The sequence below is a fragment of the Coregonus clupeaformis genome, chromosome 16, assembly GCF_020615455.1.
Source record: "Coregonus clupeaformis isolate EN_2021a chromosome 16, ASM2061545v1, whole genome shotgun sequence".
Classification (NCBI taxonomy): Eukaryota; Metazoa; Chordata; class Actinopteri; order Salmoniformes; family Salmonidae; genus Coregonus; species Coregonus clupeaformis.
The window spans coordinates 2055389-2080694 of record NC_059207.1 but is presented as its reverse complement, the minus strand read 5'-3'; the positions used below and the strand labels follow the sequence as shown (position 1 = coordinate 2080694).

Genomic DNA, 25306 nt, shown 5'->3' with positions numbered 1-25306 from the left:
TTTGGTCTTTCTATGACATGTGGCATTATGGCTCTGTGCGTGTGTATGGTAGAGAGGGAAGGAAGCCTCAAATATGATTTTAATATGTTTTTAATAGCATATGAAGTGATACGTTGTGTATCTGTGTCAATTAAAGTAATGATGAGCAGAGAGGGGAGGGACAAGAGGAGCTGAGAAAGGAGGAGAAAGACAGAGGGAGGAAAGGAGAGGGTGGTAGAACAAATGTAGTGGAGCGAGGGAGCAGGAAAAAGGAGGGGGTGAAAGAAGGAGAGGGGAGAAGAGAAATGGAGAACGTTCGTTTTCAGCGTAGACAGCCTTCCTAGTGACTCGTCTCCATGGTTACGGAATACTAAGAGGAAGCTTTCTCCTGGAGACAATAATCAGGCAGAGAGAGAAAAGAGGGGGGTGGAGGGAGGAGGGGTGGTATTGGCAATGGCGACACACACAAATTGGTCAGAAGAGAAAGAGGCCAAGTGTTGAGTGTTGCACACTGAAAGAGGGAAAGAGAGAGAAAGAAAGAGAGAGGAGAGAGAGAAAAAAAGACTGATTTAGAAAAGAGGTGTGGGAGAGAGATAAAGAGCAGGAAAATACATGAGAGAGAGAGGGATGTGGAGGAGAGAGAAGAGAGAGATGTGGAGGAGAGAGAAGAGAGGGTTGTGGAGGAGAGAGAAGAGAGCGATGTGGAGGAGAGGGAAGAGATGGATGTGGAGGAGAGAGAAGATAGATGTGGAGGAGAGAGAAGAGAGATGTGGAGGAGAGAGAAGAGAGATGTGGAGGAGAGAGAAGAGAGGGATGTAGAGGAGAGAGATGTGGAGGAGAGAGAAGAGAGGGTTGTGGAGGATAGAGAATAGAGGGATGTGGAGGAGAGAGAAGAGAGAGATGTGGAGGAGAGGGAGAGAGAGAGAGGGATGTGGAGGAGAGAGAAGAGAGGGATGTGGAGGAGAGAGAAGAGAGAGATGTGGAGTAGAGAGAAGAGAGAGATGTGGAGGAGAGAGAAGAGAGGGATGTGGAGGAGAGAGAAGAGAGAGATGTGGAGGAGAGGGAGAGAGGGATGTGGAGGAGAGAGAAGAGAGGGATGTGGAGGAGAGAGAAGAGAGGGATGTGGAGGAGAGAGAAGAGAGATGTGGAGGAGAGAGAAGAGAGGGATGTGGAGAAGAGAGAAGAGAGAGATGTGGAGGAGAGAGAAGAGAGAGATGTGGAGGAGAGAAATCTGGAGGAGAGAGAAGAGAGGGATGTGGAGGAGAGAGAAGAGAGAGATGTGGAGGAGAGGGAGAGAGAGAGGGATGTGGAGGAGAGAGAAGAGAGGGGTGTGGAGGAGAGAGAAGAGAGAGATGTGGAGGAGAGGGAGAGAGAGGGATGTGGAGGAGAGAGAAGAGAGGGATGTGGAGGAGAGAGAAGAGAGGGTTGTGGAGGAGAGAGAAGAGAGGGATGTGGAGGAGAGGGAGAGAGAGGGATGTGGAGGAGAGAAGAGAGGGATGTGGAGGAGAGAGAGAGAGGGATGTGGAGGAGATAGAAGAGAGGGATGTGGGGGAGAGAGGGATGTGGAGGAGAGAGAAGAGAGTGATGTGGAGGAGAGATAAGAGAGATGTGGAGGAGAGGGATGTAGAGAAGAGAGAGATGTGGAGGAGAGAAATGTGGAGGAGAGAGAAGAGAGGGATGTGGAGGAGAGAGAAGAGAGGGATGTGGAGGAGAGAGAAGAGAGGGATGTGGAGGAGTGAGAAGAGAGAGATGGATGTGGAGGAGAGAGAAGAGAGAAGAGAGGGATGTGGAGGAGAGAGAAGAGAGGGATGTGGAGGAGAGAGAAGAGAGAGATGTGGAGGAGAGGGAGAGGGATGTGGAGGAGAGAGAAGAGAGGGGTGTGGAGGAGAGAGAAGTGGAGGAGAGGGAGAGAGAGATGGATGTGGAGGAGAGAGACGAGAAGAGAGAGGGAGAGAGAGAGGGATGTGGAGGAGAGAGATGTGGAGGAGAGACAAGAGAGAGAGAGATGTGGAGGGCAATTACCCCTTCACTGCCCTAGGGTCTCCTTAGACCAGAGGGAAGAGTTCCCCCTACTGGTGCTCCAACACCACTTCCAGCAACATCTGGTCTCCCATCCAGGGACCTACCCTGCTTAGCTTCAGAGGCAAGCCAGCAGTGGGATGCAGGGTGGTATGCTGCTGAAGGGAAATAACATTAGATTTTAGCATTTGTGGCCTCCATTTACCTAAAATGTGTCATTGTTGTTCCCATCATTGGTGTTACTACTCATACTGGTGGTACAATGTTATCATAATGGTAAAAATGATTTAAAGTCACCATATTACAGATGTAGGATCTTAATTTGAGCCAGTTTGCTACAGTAGGAAAATACTCCTGCAGCAACAGGAAATGTGAATTATCAACTCTGAAATTTCAGTGGAAATTACAAAATTCAGAAGCCTTTTTAAAAGGAGATATTTTCTTTTTTACAGCCAAATCTTTATTTTTGATGTAAATTACTTCTTATAGAATGGTCCAGACACCTTTTTTGTGATTTTATTTGTTTTTGAGAAACTTACCCCAAACAGCAAATCAGCACTGTGTCAATGACCTCTATCTCGTCCTTGCCCGTACACGCTCACACACTCTTGTGTGCGCACACACACACACATCCACACTGCACAGATACATACTGACAAGCAGACCAACTCCATGTCTCTCCGGGTGTGTGACATAGAGCCCCCCTCCCACAAAAATACACTCCCACTCTATCCCTGCATGATCACACTCCCTCCCTGCGTCTCCCCGGGTGTGTGTGTGTGTAGAGGGCACGGGGGTGGGGGGGCACGTCCACCCAGGCAGGGGCCCCAGACTGGCACAGATTTGGGGCTTAGCGCCTGTCTCCGCTGGGCCAACTGCCCCCTCCTGCTGCACCATCCCTGGCGCTCCCTCTGTCTGGCAGAACATTACTCATCACCAGCCGCGCGTTAACCCACAGAACACAGACACACACACACACAGCGCCACGGAACACACACGCTGTGAACACACAAACACACAGTGCTGCAGAACACAGACACACACACAGTCTGTGAACAAACATATACACAAACATTCTGACCCTATTCACACACACACACACAGACTGAGCACACAGAGACACGACTCCCTCGCCTGGAATCTCCTTTGGACCAGAGCTAGGGTGGAATGGCCGATAGTGATCTCTGTACTCACGTCATAGATAGGGCAAGCAGTCAGTGGCATTACTTTGAGATGATTTACTGAGATATAACTTTTTCTATATATTTACATATTATGGTATAAATGTTGTATCACTATGCTATGGTAGGGGTATTCAAATTCTACCCTGGAGGTCCAGAGTACTGCTTGTTTTCTGTTCTACCTGATAATGAATTGCACTCACCTGGTGTCCCAGGTCTAAATCAGTCCTTGATTAGAGAAAAAAAAGATTAAATAACATCTCAAACAAACAAAAAGACACACAAACACACTCTAACACACACATTATTTTGTTGTTGTTGTATTGTTTGTATATCACATTTGGGTGAGTGTACTTCTCTATCAGTGTACCAGTGTTTTGCTACTTGTCATGTTTTGTGTTTTTTGTGGACCCCAGGAAGAATAGCTGCTGCCTCTGCAAAAGCTAATGGGGATCCAAATAAATAGAAAAGACAAGCAGTGGAACTGGCTTTGAATTTGAGCGATATATGGTATGTTTGTCTCCCCCAGGTAAGGAGCGTCTGTCGGGCATCCTGGGTGTTAGTGCTGAACAGGCCAGCCACTTCCAGGACAGCTTCCTCCACACCTACAGAGAGGTCCAGACCTTCATACACACCACTATCCAGCAGTGCCACAAACGAGGTATGTGTGTGGAGTGGGCGGGTGGGTGGGCTCACTGGGTGTGTGTGTTTCTGTGCATATGGGTGGATGCGTGTTTGTGTGAGAGAGAGAGGGAGGGAGGAAGTAAGAGGAAGGAAGAGATCCACTTTGTGTGTTCATTGGTGAGTGAGGAAAAATATGTGCTTGCATTGGCAGGACTGAGACAAACTGCCCATGGTCAATACATGGACGGGGAGGAGGGAGGTTGGAGGGGTGGGGTAATGGTTCAACCTGGACACTCGATATATCCTGGCCAATATGCCAACACGGCACACCTGAGACTGTAGCACTGCGGCCTAGAGTCAACCCACACACGCACACACGTATTTGTTTTGAGAATGACACAAATACTAATTTTCACAAAGTCTGCTGCCTCAGTTTTGATGATGGCAATTTGCATATACTCCAGAATGTCATGAAGAGTGATCAGATTAATTGCAATTAATCGCAAAGTCCCTCTTTGCCATGAAAATTAACTTAATCCCCAAAAAACATTTCCACTGCATTTCAGCCCTGCCACAAAAGGACCAGCTGCCATCATGTCAGTGATTCTCTCGTTAACACAGGTGAGAGTGTTGATGAGGACAAGGCTGGAAATCGCTCTGTCATGCTGATTGAGTTAGAATAACAGACTGGAAGCTTCAAAAGGAGGGTGGTGCTTGAAATCATTGTTCTTCCTCTGTTAACCATGGTTACCTGCAAGGAAACACGTGCCGTCATCATTGCTTTGCACAAAAAGGGCTTCACAGGCAAGGATATTGCTGCTAGTAAGATTGCACCTAAATCAACCATTTATCGGATCATCAAGAACTTCAAGGAGAGAGGTTCGATTGTTGTGAAGAAGGCGTCAGGGCGCCCAAGAAAGTCCAGCAAGCGCCAGGACCATCTCCTAAAGTTGATTCAGCTGCGGGATCGGGGCACCACCAGTGCAGAGCTTGCTCAGGAATGGCAGCAGGCAGGTGCGAGTGCATCTGCACGCACAGTGAGGCGAAGACTTTTGGAGGATGGCCTGGTGTCAAGAAGGGCAGCAAAGAAGCCACTTCTCTCCAGGAAAAACATCAGGGACAGACTGATATTCTGCGAAAGGTACAGGGATTGGACTGCTGAGGACTGGGGTAAAGTCATTTTCTCTGATGAATCCCCTTTCCGATTGTTTGGGGCATTCGGAAAACTCCTTGTCCGGAGAAGACGAGGTGAGCGCTACCAGTCCTGTGTCATGCCAACAGTAAAGCATCCTGAGACCATTCATGTGTGGGGTTGCTTCTCAACCAAGGGAGTGGGCTCACTCACAATTTTGCCTAAGAACACAGCCATGAATAAAGAATGGTACCAACACATCCTCAGAGAGCAACTTCTCCCAACCATCCAAGAACAGTTTGGTGACGACCAATGCCTTTTCCAGCATGATGGAACACCTTGCCATAAGGCAAAAGTGATAACAACATTTTGGGTCCATGGCCAGGAAACTCCCCAGACCTTAATCCCATTGAGAACTTGTGGTCAATCCTCAAGAGGCGGGTGGACAAACAAAAACCCACAAATTCAGACAAACTCCAAGCATTGATTATGCAAGAATGGGCTGCCATCAGTCAGGATGTGGCCCAGACGTTAATTGACAGCATGCCAGGGCGGATTGCAGAGGTCTTGAAAAAGAAGGGTCAACACTGCAAATATTGACTCTTTGCATAAACTTAATGTAATTGTCAATAAAAGCCTTTGACACTTATGGAATGCTTGTAATTATACTTCAGTATACCATAGTAACATCTGACAAAAATATCTCATAACACTGAAGCAGCGAACTTTGTGAAGACCAATACTTGTCATTCTCAAAACTTTTGACCACGACTGTACACACGTACACACACACACCCTGGCCTCTGCACGCTCAATCACGCCGAAAACATTTTGTCCAGGCAATAGGCCAATCGACGTCTTTGAACACTTTTTAACAGCTTAAAACTCTTATATGGAGGTCAAAGACATTGTTGGTTGGTGTGACTAAGATTTCTCAAGCATGATTCAGGAATACTTTCTTGCATCTTGTGTTCATGCATCATTGAGATTGACCTGCCCCCTAAACACATGTTCTGTGTTATCCTGATGTCTTATATATTGATGCTTTTTACAGTAGGAACATTGGAAAATGTCGATAAAATATTCCAATAAAAATTATTGTAGTGTTCAGTTAAAATATGTAGTTAAAGTTTAAACTTCTAGAAAGAGTAGAGCGGAGAGGGTCTCTGTCACAGTGGCATAACAGCCATCAGCCTCACCTGTCAGTGCCAGAGTTCTCTCTCTTTCCCTCTCTCTCTCTCTCTCTCTCCCTCCCTCTTTCTCTCTCTCTGTCTCTGTCTCTTTATTTTTCTCCTTCTATTTCTCTCTTTTTCCCCACTCTCTTTCTCTTGCTTCATTCTCTCTAACTCTCTCTCTTTCTCCCTCTATCTCTCTCTCAGCCCAACATAGATTTCAGTTGATCAATAAACATCTCAGCTTGCAATCTGCTCTAGCTAGGGCCAAGAGACCGCAGTGTGTGTGTGTGTGTGTGTGTGTGTGTGTGTGTGTGTGTGTGTGTGTGTGTGTGTGTGTGTGTGTGCCTGTGTAGCCATGACCTCTGACTGGATATACTGCTATCTGGCTGTGCATGGGATTCATACTCTAATTTTGAAATGAGCTGTGGCCCCATTTCGGACTGGCATCCTCCTTTATTTTCCATATACTTCCTTAACCATCGCACACACACACTATCAGGGAGGTCCCCAAAGGACGTGTGCCATACCTACACTTCTAAGGGAGGAGGAGGAGGTGGAGGGGAGCTTTATATATCCAGTAACAACAGGGGAAATTAAAGATAGAAACAGAGAGAGAGACAGAGAGAGAGAGAGAGAGGTTGAGAGAGAGAGAAAATAGGACAAGTTATCAAGAGGACATAGTGAAAAGGGGATTTACAGCTGCATCTTCAGTTCACAAACACTGATGTCTCACACATCAAGAGACTGTCCATCTTCCCAGACTTCACTGCCTCCGTGGCCAAGAACCGAGCGGCGTTTGACAACGCAAAGCGGCTTCTGCACACCTGTCTGAGCTGAGGATCACACTTCACAAGTTCAACGACCCGACCGCTGCAATTGACTTTATCAACGAGAACTTGAAGGAAACTGCTCCCCCAGCCTGACCGGAGCAACGAGATGGATACTTAACCTATCTGCAGTGCAGCGTTTGATATGTAAGGCCTGACACATGTAGCCTACTACATGCCTTCTAGTGTTCTATTTGCATCACACGTACATTCTTCTCATCGTCATCTGAAATAGTAAGCCTCTATAAAAAATTAAATCTTAGATCTTTCTTCATTGTTTTGAAACGTGCATTTTTATTTTGATGAGTGACACTAGATAGGCCATAAGCTGTCATGCTGCCTATGTTATTTGATTTAACACCCTGTTGTCACTTTACTTGTCACTATTGGTAAACTGTGCTTTCTATTAGTTTTTTGTTGTCATATATACAAAGTATGAGGACACCCCTTCAAATGAGTGGATTCGGCTATTTCAGCCACACCCGTTGCTGACTGGTGTGTAAAATCGAGCACACAGCCATGCAATCGCCATAGAGAAACATTGGCAGTAGAATGGCCTTACTGTAGAGCTCCGTTACTATCAACGTGGCACTGTCATAGGATGCCACCTTTGCAACAAGTCAGTTCGTCAAATGTCTGCCCTGCTAGAGCTGCCCCGGTCAAGTGGTAGGTCACTCAACTGGTGCTGAATCGCATAGCGCGTAAAAATCGTCTGTCCTCAGTTGCAACACTCACTACCGAGTTCCAAACTGCCTCTGGAAGCAACGTCAGCACAAGAACTGTTCGTCGGGAGCTTCATGAAATGGGTTTCCATGGCCGAGCAGCCGCACACAAGCCTATGCCAAGCGTCGGCTGGAGAGGTGTAGCCGCCATTGGACTCTGGAGCAGTGGAAACGAGTTCTCTGGAGTGATGAATCACACTTCACCATCTGGCAGTCCGAAGGATGAATCTGGGTTTGACGGATGCCAGGAGAACGCTACCTGCCCGAATGCATAGTGCCAACTGTAAAGTTTGGTGGAGGAGGAATAATGGTCTGGGGCTGTTTTTCATGGTTCGGGCTAGGCCCCTTAGTTCCAGTGAAGGGAAATCTTTATGCTACAGCATACAATGACATTCTAGACAATTCTGTGCTTCCAACTTTGTGGCAACAGTTTGGGGAAGATCTAGTGGAAAGCCTTCCCAGAAGAGTGGAGGCTGTTATTGCAGCAAAGGGGGGACCAACTCCATATTAATGCCCATGATTTTGGAATAAGATGTTCGATGAGCAGGTGTCCACATACTTTTGTTAATGTAGTGTAATTGTCACAACGCTCCACTTGTTAAGAGGTTAGCCTAGCTACTGGAACCACTATGTTTCCTGGAGAGTATTTAGGAGCTTGTGTACTAGGGGGGGATGCACACGTCTTGTTTGGGAAGACACTTCAGCGGTTGGGAGGTAGTTCAACAGTTTTCTTGTATGTCAAGTTCGGTCTTCTGCTGAAATTTAAAGGGCTACGCTAATTTCTTATTTTTCTAAAGGATGACTCAACAGCCTAATTTAATAGGGCAGTTGACTGGGAGTGTACTTATATTTTCTAGTTGAAACTGTAAAGGTTTGAACTAACCAGTCAAACGTAGTAGAGTAGTTCATCATCTTCAACATCTGGGAACACAGATTGCTTTCTTACAAGAGACCCATCTGAGAGTTTCAGATCACTTTAGATTGCGTAAAGGTTGGGTAGGCCAACTTTATCACTCCACTTTTCAAAGTAAAGCGAGAGGAGCTGCAATTTCTATACACAAATCGGTGCCTTTTGTTTCTCCCACTGTTTTTTTCCCCCCAATGCTAATGGCAGAATCTATAACACTCCATTGATCCTTGCCAATATGTATGCGCCAAATTGGGATGATGAAAATGTATTTCATGCCTTTCTGTCTTCACTTCCAGATAGGACCTCACACTTATTCATCTTGGGAGGGGATTTTAACTGCTGGCTAAATCCTACTTTGGATCGTTCCTCCAATGAAATTAGCACACCAAAGTCTGCTGCCGTTTTTCTCAATCCAACTAGTAGGGAATGTTCATTTTTCTCCCATGTCCATCACACTTATATCCTCATTGACTACTTCTTCTTAGACAACAGACTTCTCCCTGCTACGCTCATGCTCATACAACTCCATTGTCACATCTGATCACGCCCCTCTGACTTTAGATCTGTCAGTTGGTGGTGGGTGTCAACGTCTGGGTGAAGTGGTGAAAACGGAATCAGGCGCAGGACACATAACTGAGAAATGAATGGATTTACTAAAACAAAAGTAAACCATAACAAACCCTCCACGCAGGGAAGAGCAGCACAACAGCTCACCAAACGATGTAAAACAACGGACAATCACGCACAAACCCAGGAGGGAAAATAGAGGTAATTATAGGGAAACAAATAAGCATAATGGGTAACAGGTGTGAATAATAAAGACAAGACTAGTGTAACACAGAAACATCGATCGGTGGCAGCTAGTACTCCGGTGACGACGAACACCAAAGCCTGCCCGAGCAAGGAAGAGGGGCAGCCACGGCTGTATTCGTGACAGTGGGGCTGAGCCTTGCCGTTTTTAATACGCGCTTGCTGTCTGATGAAAGTTTTGTCAACTTTGACTGCTGAGATAGATTTTTTTATAGCTACTAACGACACCCTTGACGTCTCAGCATCTGTTCTGCGGAAGACTCGTAAGACCTACATCAGAGGTCAAATCATGTCACTACTACTTTTGAAAGAAAACAGAGGAAAAGGGGACTGAACTGACAATTAAAATGTTGCAGTTGGACAATATTTACGCTGCCTCACCATCCCCAGATGTGTACAAGGATCGACTCTCTTTACAAGCTGAATTCGATACCTTATCAACAGGCCTCGCGACATACTCACTATGACTATGGTGACAAGGCAAGTCAATTGCTTACTCATCAACTTTGAAAATCTTCCTCTACTCACCAAATTTCTCAAATTCAAACGCCCATAGGTCCAACAATTGATCCCCAGCTAATAAATAATCAGTTTAAGGACTATGCCTCTTTATACACTTCTGGACAGTCTGCTGACCCCTCAGCTTTTGATAAATGTTTTAATACTCTAACTGTCCCTACTATTGATTCAGTCTCCAAGCTTCAATTGGAGGAACCTATTACCATGGAAGAGATTTCAGAGGTGGCACGTGCATTGCAGTGGTAAATGTCCTGGACGAGCTGGGTACCCAATAGAATTTTCTGTATAAATAAGCCCCTCTCTTGATGAGTGTTTATTGAATCCTTGTAATCACTCTCTCTCCCTCAAGCCTTAACACAGGCCTCCATTTCATTGATATAAAAAAACTATAAAGACCCTCTCTCCTGCGGGTCCTATTGCCCAATCTCACTGCTCAATGTGGATGTTAAGCTCTTAGCTAAACTATTAGCTATGCATTTGGAATCGGTTTTACCATCTGTTATTTCCTCTGACCAGACAGGTTTTATAAAAAATTACGTTCTTTCTCAAATATCAGACAACCCTTTAATATTATGTATAATCCTTCTATCTCAAAGCTCCCAGAGATTCTAATCTCTTTAGATTCTGAGAAGGCTTTTGATAGAGTGGATTGGGGCTACCTTTTTCATACCTTAGAGAAATTTGGCTTTGGCGAAAAATGTTTTGCTTGGATCAAGTTACTATACACTTCTTCACTTGCATCTGTCAGAATGAATAACACCCACTCAGACTATTTCCCTCTCTTCAGAGGCACTAGACAGGGGTTTCCGATGTCTCTCTTGCTTTTTGCCATCGCCATCGAGCCCCTCGCTATTGCATTTTGATCCAACCCACATATAAGGGGAGTGAACAGAGGCGGGATTGAACAAAGGGTCTCATTTTATGCTGATGACTTGCTTCTCTATATCTCCAACCCTGATGTATCTTTACCCATTGTGCTATCTGCTCGTAATGCATTTGGTCTAGTCTCTAGTTACAAGTTAAATCTGAATAAGAGCAAGCTTTTCCCTTTAAATGCTGCAGCTCGTAACTACCCACTACACACATTGCCTTTCAGAGTAGTTCTCGCCAAATGTACATACTTGATAACCTTTTTAAGGCTAAGTTTACTCCTCTCCTTGCTCGGTTGGAGCAAGATTTTGAAAGATGGTCACTACTCCCCCTATCATTAGCTGGTCGAATTAACTCTGTTAAAATGAATACCCTTCCTAAATTCTCCTACCTTTTTCGATGTTTACCTATTTTTATTACCAAATCTTTTTTGCCGCAAACTCGATGGGATTGTCTCCGACTTCATTTGGAGTAAAACAAATCCAAGGATCCACAAGGTGTACCTGCACCTGCAAATGTCTAAATCCTTAGGGGGCGAGGCTAATTTACAGTTCTATTATTGGGCTGCCAACCCAGGCAAAGGGTGGCTACTTTGAAGAATCTCAAATATAAAATATATTTTCATTTGTTTAACCCTTCTTTGGTTACTACATGATTCCATATGTGTTATTTCATAGTTTTGATGTCTTCACTATTATTCTACAATGTAGAAAATAGTCAAAATAAAGAAAAACCCTTGAATGAGTACGTGTGTCCAAACTTTTAACTGGTACTGTATATATATTTTTTAGGCCGTGGCTGCGAATACTGAGTTTTCACCTCCGCCCCTCTGGAATCCATAGTAGATGGAGCCTTTGCCATTTGGTTTAAATTTGGCATCAAATCATTCAATGATTTGTATCTCGACGGCACATTTGCATCGTTCCAACAACTCTCAGCTAAATTCCACCTTCCGAATAGTCATTTCTGTAGATATTTACAAGTGTGCAGCTTTGTCCGTGACATGATGTCATGATCGTCGACAGATGAAGCGGACCAAGGCGCAGCGTGATAAGCGTACATTCTTTTATTTAAGTACACCACACGAACAAAAACAATAAACCAAACGATACGTGAAGTCCTAGGTTATACACAAAACCCTACGGAACATGATCCCACAAAATAACAGTGCCAAACAGGCTGCCTAAGTATGGTCCCCAATCAGAGACAACAAGCTACAGCTGCCTCTGATTGGGAACCACCCTGGCCAACATAGATATACACAAACTAGAACACAAACCTAGAAAACTAAACAATGAAACCTACACACCCTGGCTCAACATATAATAGTCCCCAGAGCCAGGGCGTGACACATGACTTCCCAATTCCCCACTCTTCCTTTGGGCCCTTCCACTGATGCATTTTTCACACCATCCCCAACTGCAAAATGTTTTATTTCTCATAGCTATGATCAAATGTACTCTCTTCACAATCCTTCATTAGCATCTATTACAACTTTATGGGAACAAGATCTAGGTGATGAGTTTACTGATGACACATGGGAAGACATGGCGGCAGGTAGCTTAGTGGTTAAGAGCGTTGTGCCAGTAACCGAAAGGTCGCTAGTTCTAATCCCCGAGCCGACTAGGTGAAAAATCTGTCGATGTGCCCTTGAGCAAGGCACTTAACCCTAATTGCTCCTGTAAGTCGCTCTGGATAAGAGCGTCTGCTAAATGACCAATTATTTATTTTTATTTATATTCTGTACTGTGTCCACTACTCTTCTATTACATGGTTTAATCCAATGCTAAATCCTCCACTGCATTCATTGTACTAAACTCAGACTCTCTAAGATCTATCCTGATGTCGACCCTGTTTGTGACAGGTGTCGGCAAGCTCCTGCTTCATTGATACATATGTTTTGGTCTTGCCCTTCTCAACATAACTATTGGTCTGCCATATTTGATACCATATCTAAAATATTACAGGTGCCTTTTGCTCCTACAGTCATAACATCATTATTTGGGGTAATACCTGATACTTTGATACGGCCAAAATATAAATAAGACTTTGTAGCCTTTTTGAGTTTGTTGGCAGGAAGGTTGCCCTCTCCTCCTCATTTTGTGTGGGTTAAAGATGTCTTACACTTTAGTAAATTGCAAAAGATAACATATGTCCTATGGGGTCCTTCTGACTTATTCTACTGAATGTGGCAGCTTTTCTTTACCTACGTAGAGACGCTGCAATTTCCCTCTATTTCACAGTAAACTGCCTGTACTAGTTTTGTATTTAATTTATCTGCCTTTGTGAGTGTTTAATATTATCCTGGCTTTTTATAATTCTGAAGACCAGCTGTGTTTTTGTTTTACTTTGTTGTTGTTTTTAATGTATGTTTTGTTATGAAAGTATTATTTTTAAGTATTTAATATTTTTGTAAAGGCATATACATTCCTACCTCCTTTAAAAAACATGTTCCCATGTTATATTTCAATGTATAAAATCACATGTGCAGTATATTTCAATCATTGTTTACACTGTAACAGAAAGAAAATCTAAATAATTGTAGTTAAAAATAAAAAAGATCACAGTCTTGCAGACACTAATTAGATAAATAAATGTACTGACTTCAAACACTGGTAGTCAAACTAATGTATACCAATATATAAACATACACAATCCTGTTTGTACTTATAAGACATTCTTTGAAAATCATGCAAAGTTATATTAATTAATGTGACGTCCTGACATATGTTACAAATGAGTGTACAAAACATTAAGAACACCTTCCTAATATTGAGTTGCACCCCCCTCCCCTCCACAGCGATGCTGGTCCATGGTCCATGTTGACTCCAATGCTTCCCACAGTTTTGTCAAGTTGGCTAGATGCCCTTTGGGTGGTGGACCATTCTTGATACACACGGGAAACTGTTGAGCGTGAAAAACCCAGCAGTGTTGCATTTCTTGACACAAACCTGTGCGCCTGGCACCTACTACCATACCACATTCAAAGGCACTTCAATATTTTGTCTTGCCCATTCACCCTCTGAATGGCACACATACACAACCCATGTCTCAATTGTCTCGAGGCTTAAAAATCCTTCTTTAACCTGTCTCCTCCCCTTCATCTACACTGATTGAAATGGATTTAACCAGTGACATCAATAAGGGATCATAGCTTTCACCTGGATTCACCTGATCATGGAAAGAGCAGGTGTTCTTAATGTTTTGTACAGTCATGCCTCATACATAGCTCCAACACAGTCAAACATAAACATTCACACCAATGCACATTCCTATGTATGACCATCACACTAGCCACCCGTGACTCTATGAATGAATGTTGACAACCAGTTAGCCCTTTTACATGTTTGTCATTATACCCTAGACCAACAGGTCACGCGTGTTAGCCCCCGCTGTATAGGGTGAAATAATACAACATACACAAACACGTTACAGAGGCAGTCCTAGGAAGAGGGTCATTCTGTGTGTATGGCTGTGGATTACCTCACTGTGTTCCAGAGGGATTTGCCTGTAAAGCCTGGGCCCTTTATCTAATACTGGAATGCACTGGGACAGACGTGCCTGACGGGGGCACGTGTGGGTGGGTTGGTGGTTGGGAAGTCTGAGTGTCAGGGATGGGAAGTTTGAGTGTGTGTGTCAGTGTGTGTGTGTTGGTGTGTGTGTGTGTGTGTTCATGCGTGTCTGTGTGTCACCCAACTAGTTTACAATGCTGTTATGACAGGGGACTGTGCTTACTGGAGTTAAATAAATGCAGTAGTGCCATCTGTTTTATATATTTTTTAATACATTTTCGGAATGGAAAAAACATTTTCAGTGTAAACTTAATCGACTAAAGCCAGATATAAAGTATGTAGAAAAGATAATGGACATTCAGTATATTTTTTAGGCCGTGGCTGCGAATACTGAGTTTTAACCCCCGCCCCTCTGGAAACCTCTTTCTCAAAGCTATGGATCGCGTTCTGCGCATTAGTTATTTTAAACAAAACAAAAATGATATGTAGCTGCTGCTCACAATCCAGCTCCCTTCACGTTTCTCTCTTTAATCACCCTCTTCTCAGCCATGATGATGTAGCCTATGTCTCTACACCATATTTCTGGACAGCTGAAATAAAAACCCTGAGGCGATTTGAACGAACATTCAAGGCCATTATGAAGGCTACAATGAAGACTACATTATGAAGGCCATTATGTCTGTTGTAACGGATATTGCACTTGCACTACACGTTGCATTGGAGCAAAAACAATCTGCATTTTGTGTGAAGATGTAGGCTAATCTTTATACTTGCTGCCATATCTTAGCCACTAACCAGAGTTGCTGAAAAAGAACGCTACTACTTTGACTACCTCCTGCTTAGCCAATGTTTGCAATGTTGATGAAAAAATTACATTAAATCGCTAATTAGACTGCGTGTCTAACCCTTTAAACCCACTGGTTGATGCTTATTTATAAAACCCTCTTAGGCCTCACACCCCCCTATCTGAGATTACTACTGCAGCCCTCATCCTCCACATACAACACCCGTTCTGCCAGTCACATTCTGTTAAAGGTCCCCAAAGCACACACATCCCTTGGTCGTACCTCTTTTCAGTTCGCTGCAGCTAGCGATTGGAACAAGATTTTAAAAAACACTCAAACTGGACAGTTTTATCTCCATCTCTTCATTCAATGACTCAATCATGGACACTCTTGCTGACAATTGTGGCTGCTTCGTGTGATGTATTGTTGTCTCTACCTTCTTGCCCTTTGTCCTGTTGTCTGTGCCCAATAATGTTTGTACTGTGTTTTGTGCTGCTACCTTGTTGTGCTGCTGCCATGTTGTGTTGCTACCATGTTGTTGTCATGTTGTGTTGCTACCTTGCTGTGTTGTCATGTGTTGCTGCCATGCTACAGTTGAATTTGGAAGTTTACATACACTTAGGTTGGAGTCATTAAAACTCGTTTTTCAACCACTCCACAAATTTCTTGTTAACAAACTATAGTTTTGGCAAGTCGGTTAGGACATCTACTTTGTGCATGACACAAGTAATTTTTCCAACAATTGTTTACAGACAGATTATTTCACTTATAATTCACTGTATCACAATTCCAGTGGGTCAGAAGTTTACATACACTAAGTTGACTGTGCCTTTAAACAGCTTGGAAAATTCCAGAAAATGATGTCATGGCTTTAGAAGCTTCTGATAGGCTAATTGATATCATTTGAGTCAATTGGAGGTGTACCTGTGGATGTATTTCAAGGCCTACCTTCAAACGCAGTGCCTCTTTGCTTGACGTCATGGGAAAATCCAAAGAAATCAGCCAAGACCTCAGAAATAAAGTTGTAGACCTCCACAAGTCTGGTTCATCCTTGGGAGCAATTTCCAAACGCCTGAAGGTACCACGTTCATCTGTACAAACAATAGTACGCAAGTATAAACACCATGGGACCACGCAGCCGTCATACCGCTCAGGAAGGAGACGCATTCTGTCTCCTAGAGATGAACGTACTTTGGTGCAAAAAGTGCAACTCAATCCCAGAACAACAGCAAAGGACCTTATGAAGATGCTGGAGGAAACCGGTACAAAAGTATCTATATCCACAGTAAAATGAGTCCTATATCGACATAACCTGAAAAGCCGCTCAGCAAGGAAGAAGCCACTGCTCCAAAACCGCCATAAAAAAGCCAGACTACGGTTTGCAACTGCACATGGGGACAAAGATTGTACTTTTTGGAGAAATGTCTTCTGGTCTGATGAAACAAAAATAGAACTGTTTGGCCATAATGACCATCGTTATGTTTGGAGGAAAAAGGGGGTTGCTTGCAAGCCGAAGAACACCATCCCAACTGTGAAGCACAGGGGTGGCAGCATCATGCTGTGGGGGTGCTTTGCTGCATGAGGGACTGGTGCACTTCACAAAATAAATGGCATCATGAGGAAGGAAAATTATGTGGATATATTGAAGCAACATCTCAAGACATCAGTCAGGAAGTTAAAGCTTGGTCACAAATGGGTCTTCCAAATGGACAATGACCCCAAGCATACTTCCAAAGTTGTGGCAAAATGGCTTAAGGACAACAAAGTCAAGGTATTGGAGTGGCCATCACAAAGCCCTGACCTCAATCCTATAGAAAATGTGTGGGCAGAACTGAAAAGGCGTGTGCGAGCAAGGAGGCCTACAAACCTGACTCAGTTACACCAGCTCTGTCAGGAGGAATGGGCCAAAATTCACCCAACTTATTGTGGGAAGCTTGTGGAAGGCTACGCGAAATGTTTGACCCAAGTTAAACAATTTAAAGGCAATGCTGCCAAATACTAACTGAGTGTATGTAAACTTCTGACCCACTGGGAATGTGATGAAAGAAATAAAAGCTGAAATAAATCATTCTCTCTATTATTATTCTGACATTTCACATTCTTAAAATTAAGTGGTGGTCCTAACTGACCTAAAACAGGGAATTTTTACCAGGATTAAATGTCAGGAATTGTGAAAAACTGAGTTTAAATGTATTTGGCTAAGGTGTATGTAAACTTCCGACTTCAACTGTATGTTGTCTTAGGTCTCTCTTTATGTAGTGTTGTGGTGTCTTTCTTGTCTTGATGTGTCCTATATTTTTTATTTTTAATCCCAGCCCCCGTCCCCGCAGGAGGCCTTTTGGTAGGCCGTCATTGTAAATAAGAATTTGTTCTTAACTGACTTGCCTAGTTAAATAATGGTTAAATAAATAAATAAATATGCCGCTTAGATAGCTGCATGTAACTGCATTGGGGCAAAAAACGATCTGCGAGTTTGTACGAACACGTTGATCATGTCTTTTGTGTACAACATGTAAATAGCTGCATGTAGCCTAGCTCCCCTCCTGAAAAAAGAACATGAAAACGCGTTTATGCTTAATAGCCTACTGAGACATGGAATGCAGTAGTTGTTCACCATGTCCTTTGTGTACAACATGAAGTGTGTAGGCTGCACCAGACAAAGGCGTTCATCACCAATCAAAGCAGCACGGAGCACTGAGCAGCAGCTACATTTTAAAAAGTTGCGCATATTCTTCTTTCTTGCCACGTCAAATCGGGTTTCCAGAAGATCCGGAACCGCAGCCACTCTGTATTTAAAAAAAAATTATATTATCTTTGAGAACTAACAATAATCACCAAAATAAAAGCTTGAAAATTCCAAAAACAATTAATTTAGCAGTACTGATTTTGTTATTATGTTTGAGCAAAAGAACACAGCATTAGCCATGACAAAATGATTAGAATTGCAGAAAATGTTCTCTCAGCTCCATGGCAGAATATGTAGAATCGCAGGAAATTAGCTTTAAAATTGCAACATTTTCTCTCAGCTACATGGCAAAAAGTGTAGAATTGCAGGAAATTGGCTTAGAAATACAAACATTTCTCTACACAGCCAAGAAGGGCGCCTCTAAAATGTTCTCTAAAATTCCGCCGGGCCGACCACGCCCATTGCCACGCCCCCTGCCACGCCCACCACCTAAGCCCCGTTTTGATCCAGAAAAAACCCTGTTAGAATACCAAACACATCATCCTTCCTCATAACTTTCAATTGCAGTGTAAATAACCTCCAGTACTGCACATCTGTTGTTGCCTAGGTTACGTGGTGTCTATTATGGGCCGGCGAAGGACACTTCCTCACATCCACTCTGCAGATTGGGGTGTCCGCATGCAGGCCGAGAGACAGGCCGTCAACTTTGTGGTCCAAGGTAGTGTGTATGGGAGGGGTGTGTGTGTGTGATGGTGGAGGGTGTATGTGCGTAAATGTGTGTGTGTGTGTGAGCTTGAATGTGTTTGTGTGCATGTGTGAGCTTGAGTGTGTGTGTGAGCTTGAGTGTGTGTGTGAGCTTGAGTGTGTGTGTGAGCACGTGTTTGTGTGTTAACTTCTCTCCTGGCTTTCTGTTTCTTTTCTCTAGGTTCAGCTGCTGACCTGTGTAAGATGGCCATGATCCGTATCTTCTCCCAAGTCTCCTCATCTAGCTCTCTCTCCGCCAGGTTAGACCAAGATTGCATCCCAAATGGCACCCTATTCCCTACATAGTGCACTACTTTTGACCAGAGCCCATAGGGTTCTCGTCATCTACAGAATAGGGTGCCATTTGGGATGCTTGGGATGCAACCCAACTTCACCTCTCCTCTTCCTCTTCCTCACCCTTCTCTTCCTCCTCCTATTCTCCATACAATAATGGGCAATTTTCAGTTCGGGAATTGACTTTCAATTTATCTTCTGAGTTCAAATTGAATCTACCAACCCTGCTGCCAAGATTATCTTTCCCTCCCTCGTTTCATCCCTTCCTCCTTCCTTCTTTCCCTCCCTCTCTCTCTCCTTGCCCTCTCTCTCTATCCCTCCCTTTCTCCCTCTCTATCTCCCTCCATGCCCTCCCTTTCTATCCCTCTCTCTTCTTACTTCTTACTATCCCCTTCCCTCTCTCACTCCCATCCCTCCATCCATCCCTCCAAATCGTAGCTCAGGGTCATCCAGCCACTCCTGCATCATCCACATCATTCACTCTCTCTCTCTCTCTTTACCCTGAGTGCTCTCTCTGACTCACGTTGTCTTCTCTCTGTCGTCCCTACTCCCTCCCTCTCTCTCTCTCTCTCTCTCTCTCTCGCTCTCTGTCTCTTTCTCTCTCACTCTCTCCCCACTTCTCATCTCTCTCTTTCTTAGATTTCCGCAATCGCTAGTCTTCTTCTCTATTCCTTTGTCTCTCTCTTTCTCTCACCTCTTGTCCCCTTTTCTTTCTTTCTTTCTTTCTTTCTTTCTTTCTTTCTTTCTTTCTTTCTTTCTTTCTTTCTTTCTTTCTTTCTTTCTTTCTTTCTTTCTTTCTTTCTTTCTTTCTTTCTTTCTTTCTTTCTTTTTTCTCTCACTATCTCTTTATGTATTATGTCCTGTCCAGGCTGATAGCTCAGCTCCATGACGAGCTGCTCTACGAGGTGGAGGACTCTCAGGTGGAGGAGTTCGCAGGTGAGACATCACACAATCCCCCTCTTCTCTCCAGGTCATACACATGAGATTTAGAATCTTCAAGCTTCATCCTACTTCAGTAATATGTGGTCCTTTGTGGCTCATTGTGGTCCTGTGTGGCTCAGTCGGTAGAGCATGGATCCACCCATACAAATGTATACACACATGACTGTAAGTCGCTTTGGATAAAAGCGTCTGCTAAATGGCTTATATTATATTATTTATGAGTATATGTTATGATGTGTTTCTGTCTGTCCCTTTGTGACACAGTGTTGGTCAAGAACAATATGGAGTCCCTGCAACACATCGATTGTCTGGGAGTTAATCTCAAAGTAAGTGAATAGGACTAAAGAACTCAAAGTAAGAAAAAGTAGCTTTTTAATTTGTATTTTTGTGTGCCTCATTTGTATTTGTACTGTAGCAGTTGTGTGTATTTAACTAGCTGATAGTAAACCAGGAAGACTGGTTAACTTAGCCTATCTGTACCTTAGCATATGCTATTTTCTATTCTAAAGGAAATAGCTCCGGTCGCTAGCTGGGATACTGGCTAGCTTAGCCTTGTATGTGCTTTATTATCTTCAGTAGTTAGCAGAGAGACTAACATAGGGCTAGTATGTGTTTTATTGATAAGGTAGTAGCTGTAGTAGCTAGCAAGGAAACTGGCTAAGTTAGCTTAGCGTAAGCCTACTATGTGTTTTATTGGTAAGGTAGTAGCTAGCAAGGAAACTGGCTAAGTTAGCTTAGCGTAGGCCTACTATGTGTTTTATTGGTAAGGTAGTAGCTAGCAAGGAAACTGGCTAAGTTAGCTTAGCGTAGGCCTACTATGTGTTTTATTGGTACGGTAGTAGCTCCAGTAGCTAGCTGCTTCCTGTCTTGCTGTGTGACAGCAGGAGGCCAGGTGAGTGATGATGAGACCCTGAGAGAATGTAGGTCAGAGTGGTACTACGCACACGCTGATGTCACACACACTTCTTCTCCACACTCCTGCCAATGCTGATGTCTTACACACGCTTACATACAGTGGGGGAAAAAAGTATTTAGTCAGCCACCAATTGTGCAAGTTCTCCCACTTAAAAAGATGAGAGAGGCCTGTAATTTTCATCATAGGTACACGTCAACTATGACAGACAAAATGAGGGAAAAAAATCCAGAAAATCACATTGTAGGATTTTTTATGAATTTATTTGCAAATTATGGTGGAAAATAAGTATTTGGTCAATAACAAAAGTTTCTCAATACTTTGTTATATACCCTTTGTTGGCAATGACACAGGTCAAACGTTTTCTGTAAGTCTTCACAAGGTTTTCACACACTGTTGCTGGTATTTTGGCCCATTCCTCCATGCAGATCTCCTCTAGAGCAGTGATGTTTTGGGGCTGTCGCTGGGCAACACGGACTTTCAACTCCCCTCCAAAGATTTTCTATGGGGTTGAGATCTGGAGACTGGCTAGGCCACGCCAGGACCTTGAAATGCTTCTTACGAAGCCACTCCTTCGTTGCCCGGGCGGTGTGTTTGGGATCATTGTCATGCTGAAAGACCCAGCCACGTTTCATCTTCAATGCCCTTGCTGATGGAAGGAGGTTTTCACTCAAAATCTCACGATACATGGCCCCATTCATTCTTTCCTTTACACGGATCAGTCGTCCTGGTCCCTTTGCAGAAAAACAGCCCCAAAGCATGATGTTTCCACCCCCATGCTTCACAGTAGGTATGGTGTTCTTTGGATGCAACTCAGCATTCTTTGTCCTCCAAACACGACGAGTTGAGTTTTTACCAAAAAAGTTATATTTAGGTTTCATCTGACCATATGACATTCTCCCAATCCTCTTCTGGATCATCCAAATGCACTCTAGCAAACTTCAGATGGGCCTGGACATGTACTGGCTTAAGCAGGGGGACACGTCTGGCACTGCAGGATTTGAGTCCCTGGCGGCGTAGTGTGTTACTGATGGTAGGCTTTGTTACTTTGGTCCCAGCTCTCTGCAGGTCATTCACTAGGTCCCCCCGTGTGGTTCTGGGATTTTTGCTCACCGTTCTTGTGATCATTTTGACCCCATGGGGTGAGATCTTGCGTGGAGCCCCAGATCGAGGGAGATTATCAGTGGTCTTGTATGTCTTCCATTTCCTAATAATTGCTCCCACAGTTGATTTCTTCAAACCAAGCTGCTTACCTATTGCAGATTCAGTCTTCCCAGCCTGGTGCAGGTCTACAATTTTGTTTCTGGTGTCCTTTGACAGCTCTTTGGTCTTGGCCATAGTGGAGTTTGGAGTGTGACTGTTTGAGGTTGTGGACAGGTGTCTTTTATACTGATAACAAGTTCAAACAGGTGCCATTAATACAGGTAACGAGTGGAGGACAGAGGAGCCTCTTAAAGAAGAAGTTACAGGTCTGTGAGAGCCAGAAATCTTGCTTGTTTGTAGGTGACCAAATACTTATTTTCCACCATAATTTGCAAATAAATTCATTAAAAATCCTACAATGTTATTTTCTGGAATTTTTTTCCTCAATTTGTCTGTCATAGTTGACGTGTACCTATGATGAAAATTACAGGCCTCTCTCATCTTTTTAAGTGGGAAAACTTGCACAATTGGTGGCTGACTAAATACTTTTTTCCCCCACTGTACACACAAATACACCTCCGTTTGATGTCCCCCTCCCCCACCCTGTGTGTTTTACCCAGGTCCCCCTGAAGGTGGCGGTCTCAAGTGGCAAGTCCTGGGGCTCCATGTCTGAACTACACCTCCCCCAAACATCTCTCCCCCCCTCTTCCTGAGTCCCTCTCTCCATCTCTTACTCTCTCTCCCTCTTCTCTCCCTCATTGTGCTGCATCCCCATCGCTATGGAAACCAGGCAGCTGCAGCTCCTCCAAGCTCCCAATTCTCCTCTCTCTCTCTCTCTCCAGTTCTCTCCCTCACACCCCCCCTCTCTCTGTCCGTATCAGGGGGCAACGGCAGGAGCCTCCCACTGGAACACATCAGTTTCTCTTTTTTCCACCCTCCCTCCATTTTGTGGAATTGTAGTCCTCATCTCTTCACATTTTTCTTTTCTCACCCCTCTTGTTTAGACTTTTGGTTTCTGTGTTCCGTTGCCAAGGCAAAACCACACTTTGAGAAATTTGTTTGGCATTGTTGCCTTTTTAAAAGTATTTTTTCACCTACAGTAAATGTACCTCATTAGCTAGGTAACAGTCAGGGAATTTTTAAGATTCTATACTATGTTTGATTGTATTTATTTGTATTTATTAACTGATATCCTGTCTGAATTTCCTATTATTGCATTAATTGTAAAGTAAAGCTGGACTAGTCAATGTATTTCTACAATAAAGTGAAGCTTTGCATTTCTTTAATAAACGTATATTTTCTTTATTAAACCTCTCGCTCTTCTCCCATTGGAGTGATTCACTGATTTCAAACAGATGGTCTAATTCCACTCGCCCTGAGCGCAGTCAGCCATTCCCTGTTCATTCTGAACTAGTCTTTTATCATTTTATTTGGCTGCTGGAGAGCCTCGCTCTTTTGTCTCTCTGTCACACACACAGTGCAAGGCCCATTGACCCAGTTCCTGGTCGCTGGCAGAGATGGTGAGATCTTTCACCCTCCTACCACATCCACACACACAGTCCTCTAAGATCCCTCATAAAATAGGTCTGGAAGAAGGAGTGTGGAGCCAGTGAAATTCAGATGACAATACCTGAAACCCATTACCTATTTGATAAATGTCACAATATCACTGGGTGCTAATATGGAGCACGTTTTTAGTTGCTGTTTAGAACAAACATGTTCTCTACTGTCCTGCAATGTCTTCAGACATTCCGAATATACAGTATGTCTGTACTTTTAAGTGCAGTTGCCATATAAATAGAATAAGCATACATGTCCAGAGGATACCTATGGTAGGTACTGTGTCTTTATGGCAATGGTCTTGGACAGTATCAGTGAGCTTACAGGGATTTTTTTACCCTGACCAATGGTCTGGTCACTACAATAGCAGGCAAGTTCTCTCCTGTCCTCCCGTCCTCCCTTTCCCTTTCATTGTTCCACAGCTCAAGGGAGGGGGGGACGGACGTAAAAGTATGTGTGCAATTTTTGGAGAGCACTTATAACTATTCACTTCAGGGGTAGGGGTGTGGGGGAGGATGGAGGGAAGTGGAGGAGAGCCTCAGTGTGTGAGTGACTCAACCTACTACTACACAAGTTGATAATGCCTGCTTCCTTTGGTAACCCAATGCTTTGTTTGTATGGAAACAGACGGTTCTATATGTGTCATATAATGACTTATGTGAATGAGTATGATGTGTGACTGACGGCTATTTGTGTCCATAGCGTTCATTATAATAACTAATGAACAGAATAGTATGTTAACAGGAAACCAAGGCCAAAGGGTCCCTTAAAAGCCTGCAGTTGTCAAGGGCAACAGACTTATCTCCAGATAGCCCACCAGCATCCCCATGGCGACAGGGTAGATGGGTGTTGAGTGAGAGAGAGACCTAAGGCTGGAACCATGCTGATGGCAATTTAAGGTGAATAATATAGTTGTTTGTTTTTTAAAGCCTCTATATCAAGGTGAATCTAATATAATAGCGTTTTCTCTATTGCCTCTAGCCTGCTAGCATTCCTCTCCTTGTACTCCATGTCATATGCCAAACAGGAGTAAGCACAAAACAGGTCTGGATTTCAGGCTATATAGCGTATAGTTCTAGCTGAATCTCTCATGGACAGACTACATAAACATAAATGGTACTGTAGGTCTGTCATGATACAACAGGATGTGTGAGATAACTAGCAGCATTAGTTCCGGTGCTTTGGACAAATCCCGATTTCGGAGGTGTTAGCATCTTTTGAATTTCGGTAGGGGAGGGCACAGTTGGCCCCTGTAATTTGCAAAGAGAGAGGGTGGCGCTCTTCGTTCAGGTTCCGATCCTTGTTCTAGCTCTTCTCTTAACACTTAATCGAGCATCTGACCAATTATGCAATACTTTAGTTCTGGGTTAAACATATTAAGCTGAATCTAATAGTGTCCATTTTCCTTGATATGACAAATGATAAGATATTACATGATCATTTAAATCAATGTTCAAATCAATTGACCGGAGGAACATATAAAAGCTTTATGCATTGTCATTTTAATTGATACAATATGTACATCCATTTTTCTTTCACAATGCAGGAAATCTTTATCTTTACAGTGTTCCCATTGATCGGCAAAAACAAAGAAATGGTAAATCAGTAGTAATAATACAGCAGTCAAAAGAAAGGAATGTCAGAAGGAGGAACAGAAAGGATAGTCCCTATTCATAAAGCGTCTTAGAGTAGGAGTGCTGATCTAGGATCAGGTCTCCCCCAGTCCATATAATCTTATTCATTATGATCTAAAATGTAAAACTGATCCTAGATCAGTATTCCTACTCTGAGACGCTTTGTGAATACGGGCCCAGAAAGGTACACCAGGTCGTCACTGCAGCCACACTATTCAGGTAAGGTCAGGCACGGTCTGGTCTAGCCGGCCATGCCTTAACCGCGTTTTAATCACGGTCAAATCCCTCTGCCTTGTGACCCCCTTTGACTTGTTTTCTGCTTGGC

At 43.6% G+C, this 25306-nt stretch overlaps 1 protein-coding gene across 2 annotated transcripts in view; it reads left to right on the top strand.

The window, feature by feature from the left end:
* Positions 1 to 23021, top strand: part of LOC121572199 (DNA polymerase nu) — a 95860-nt gene extending 72839 nt beyond the window's left edge. For both annotated transcript variants that reach the window (XM_045225558.1, XM_045225557.1), the window contains exons 23-28: positions 3709 to 3840; positions 18359 to 18469; positions 18677 to 18755; positions 19658 to 19725; positions 19996 to 20057; positions 22408 to 23021. In XM_045225558.1, coding sequence (XP_045081493.1) covers positions 3709 to 3840; positions 18359 to 18469; positions 18677 to 18755; positions 19658 to 19725; positions 19996 to 20057; positions 22408 to 22500 — 545 coding nt within the window. In that variant the 3' untranslated portion in view covers positions 22501 to 23021. The remainder of the gene's footprint in view (positions 1 to 3708; positions 3841 to 18358; positions 18470 to 18676; positions 18756 to 19657; positions 19726 to 19995; positions 20058 to 22407) is intronic.
* Positions 23022 to 25306: the final 2285 nt, after the last annotated feature.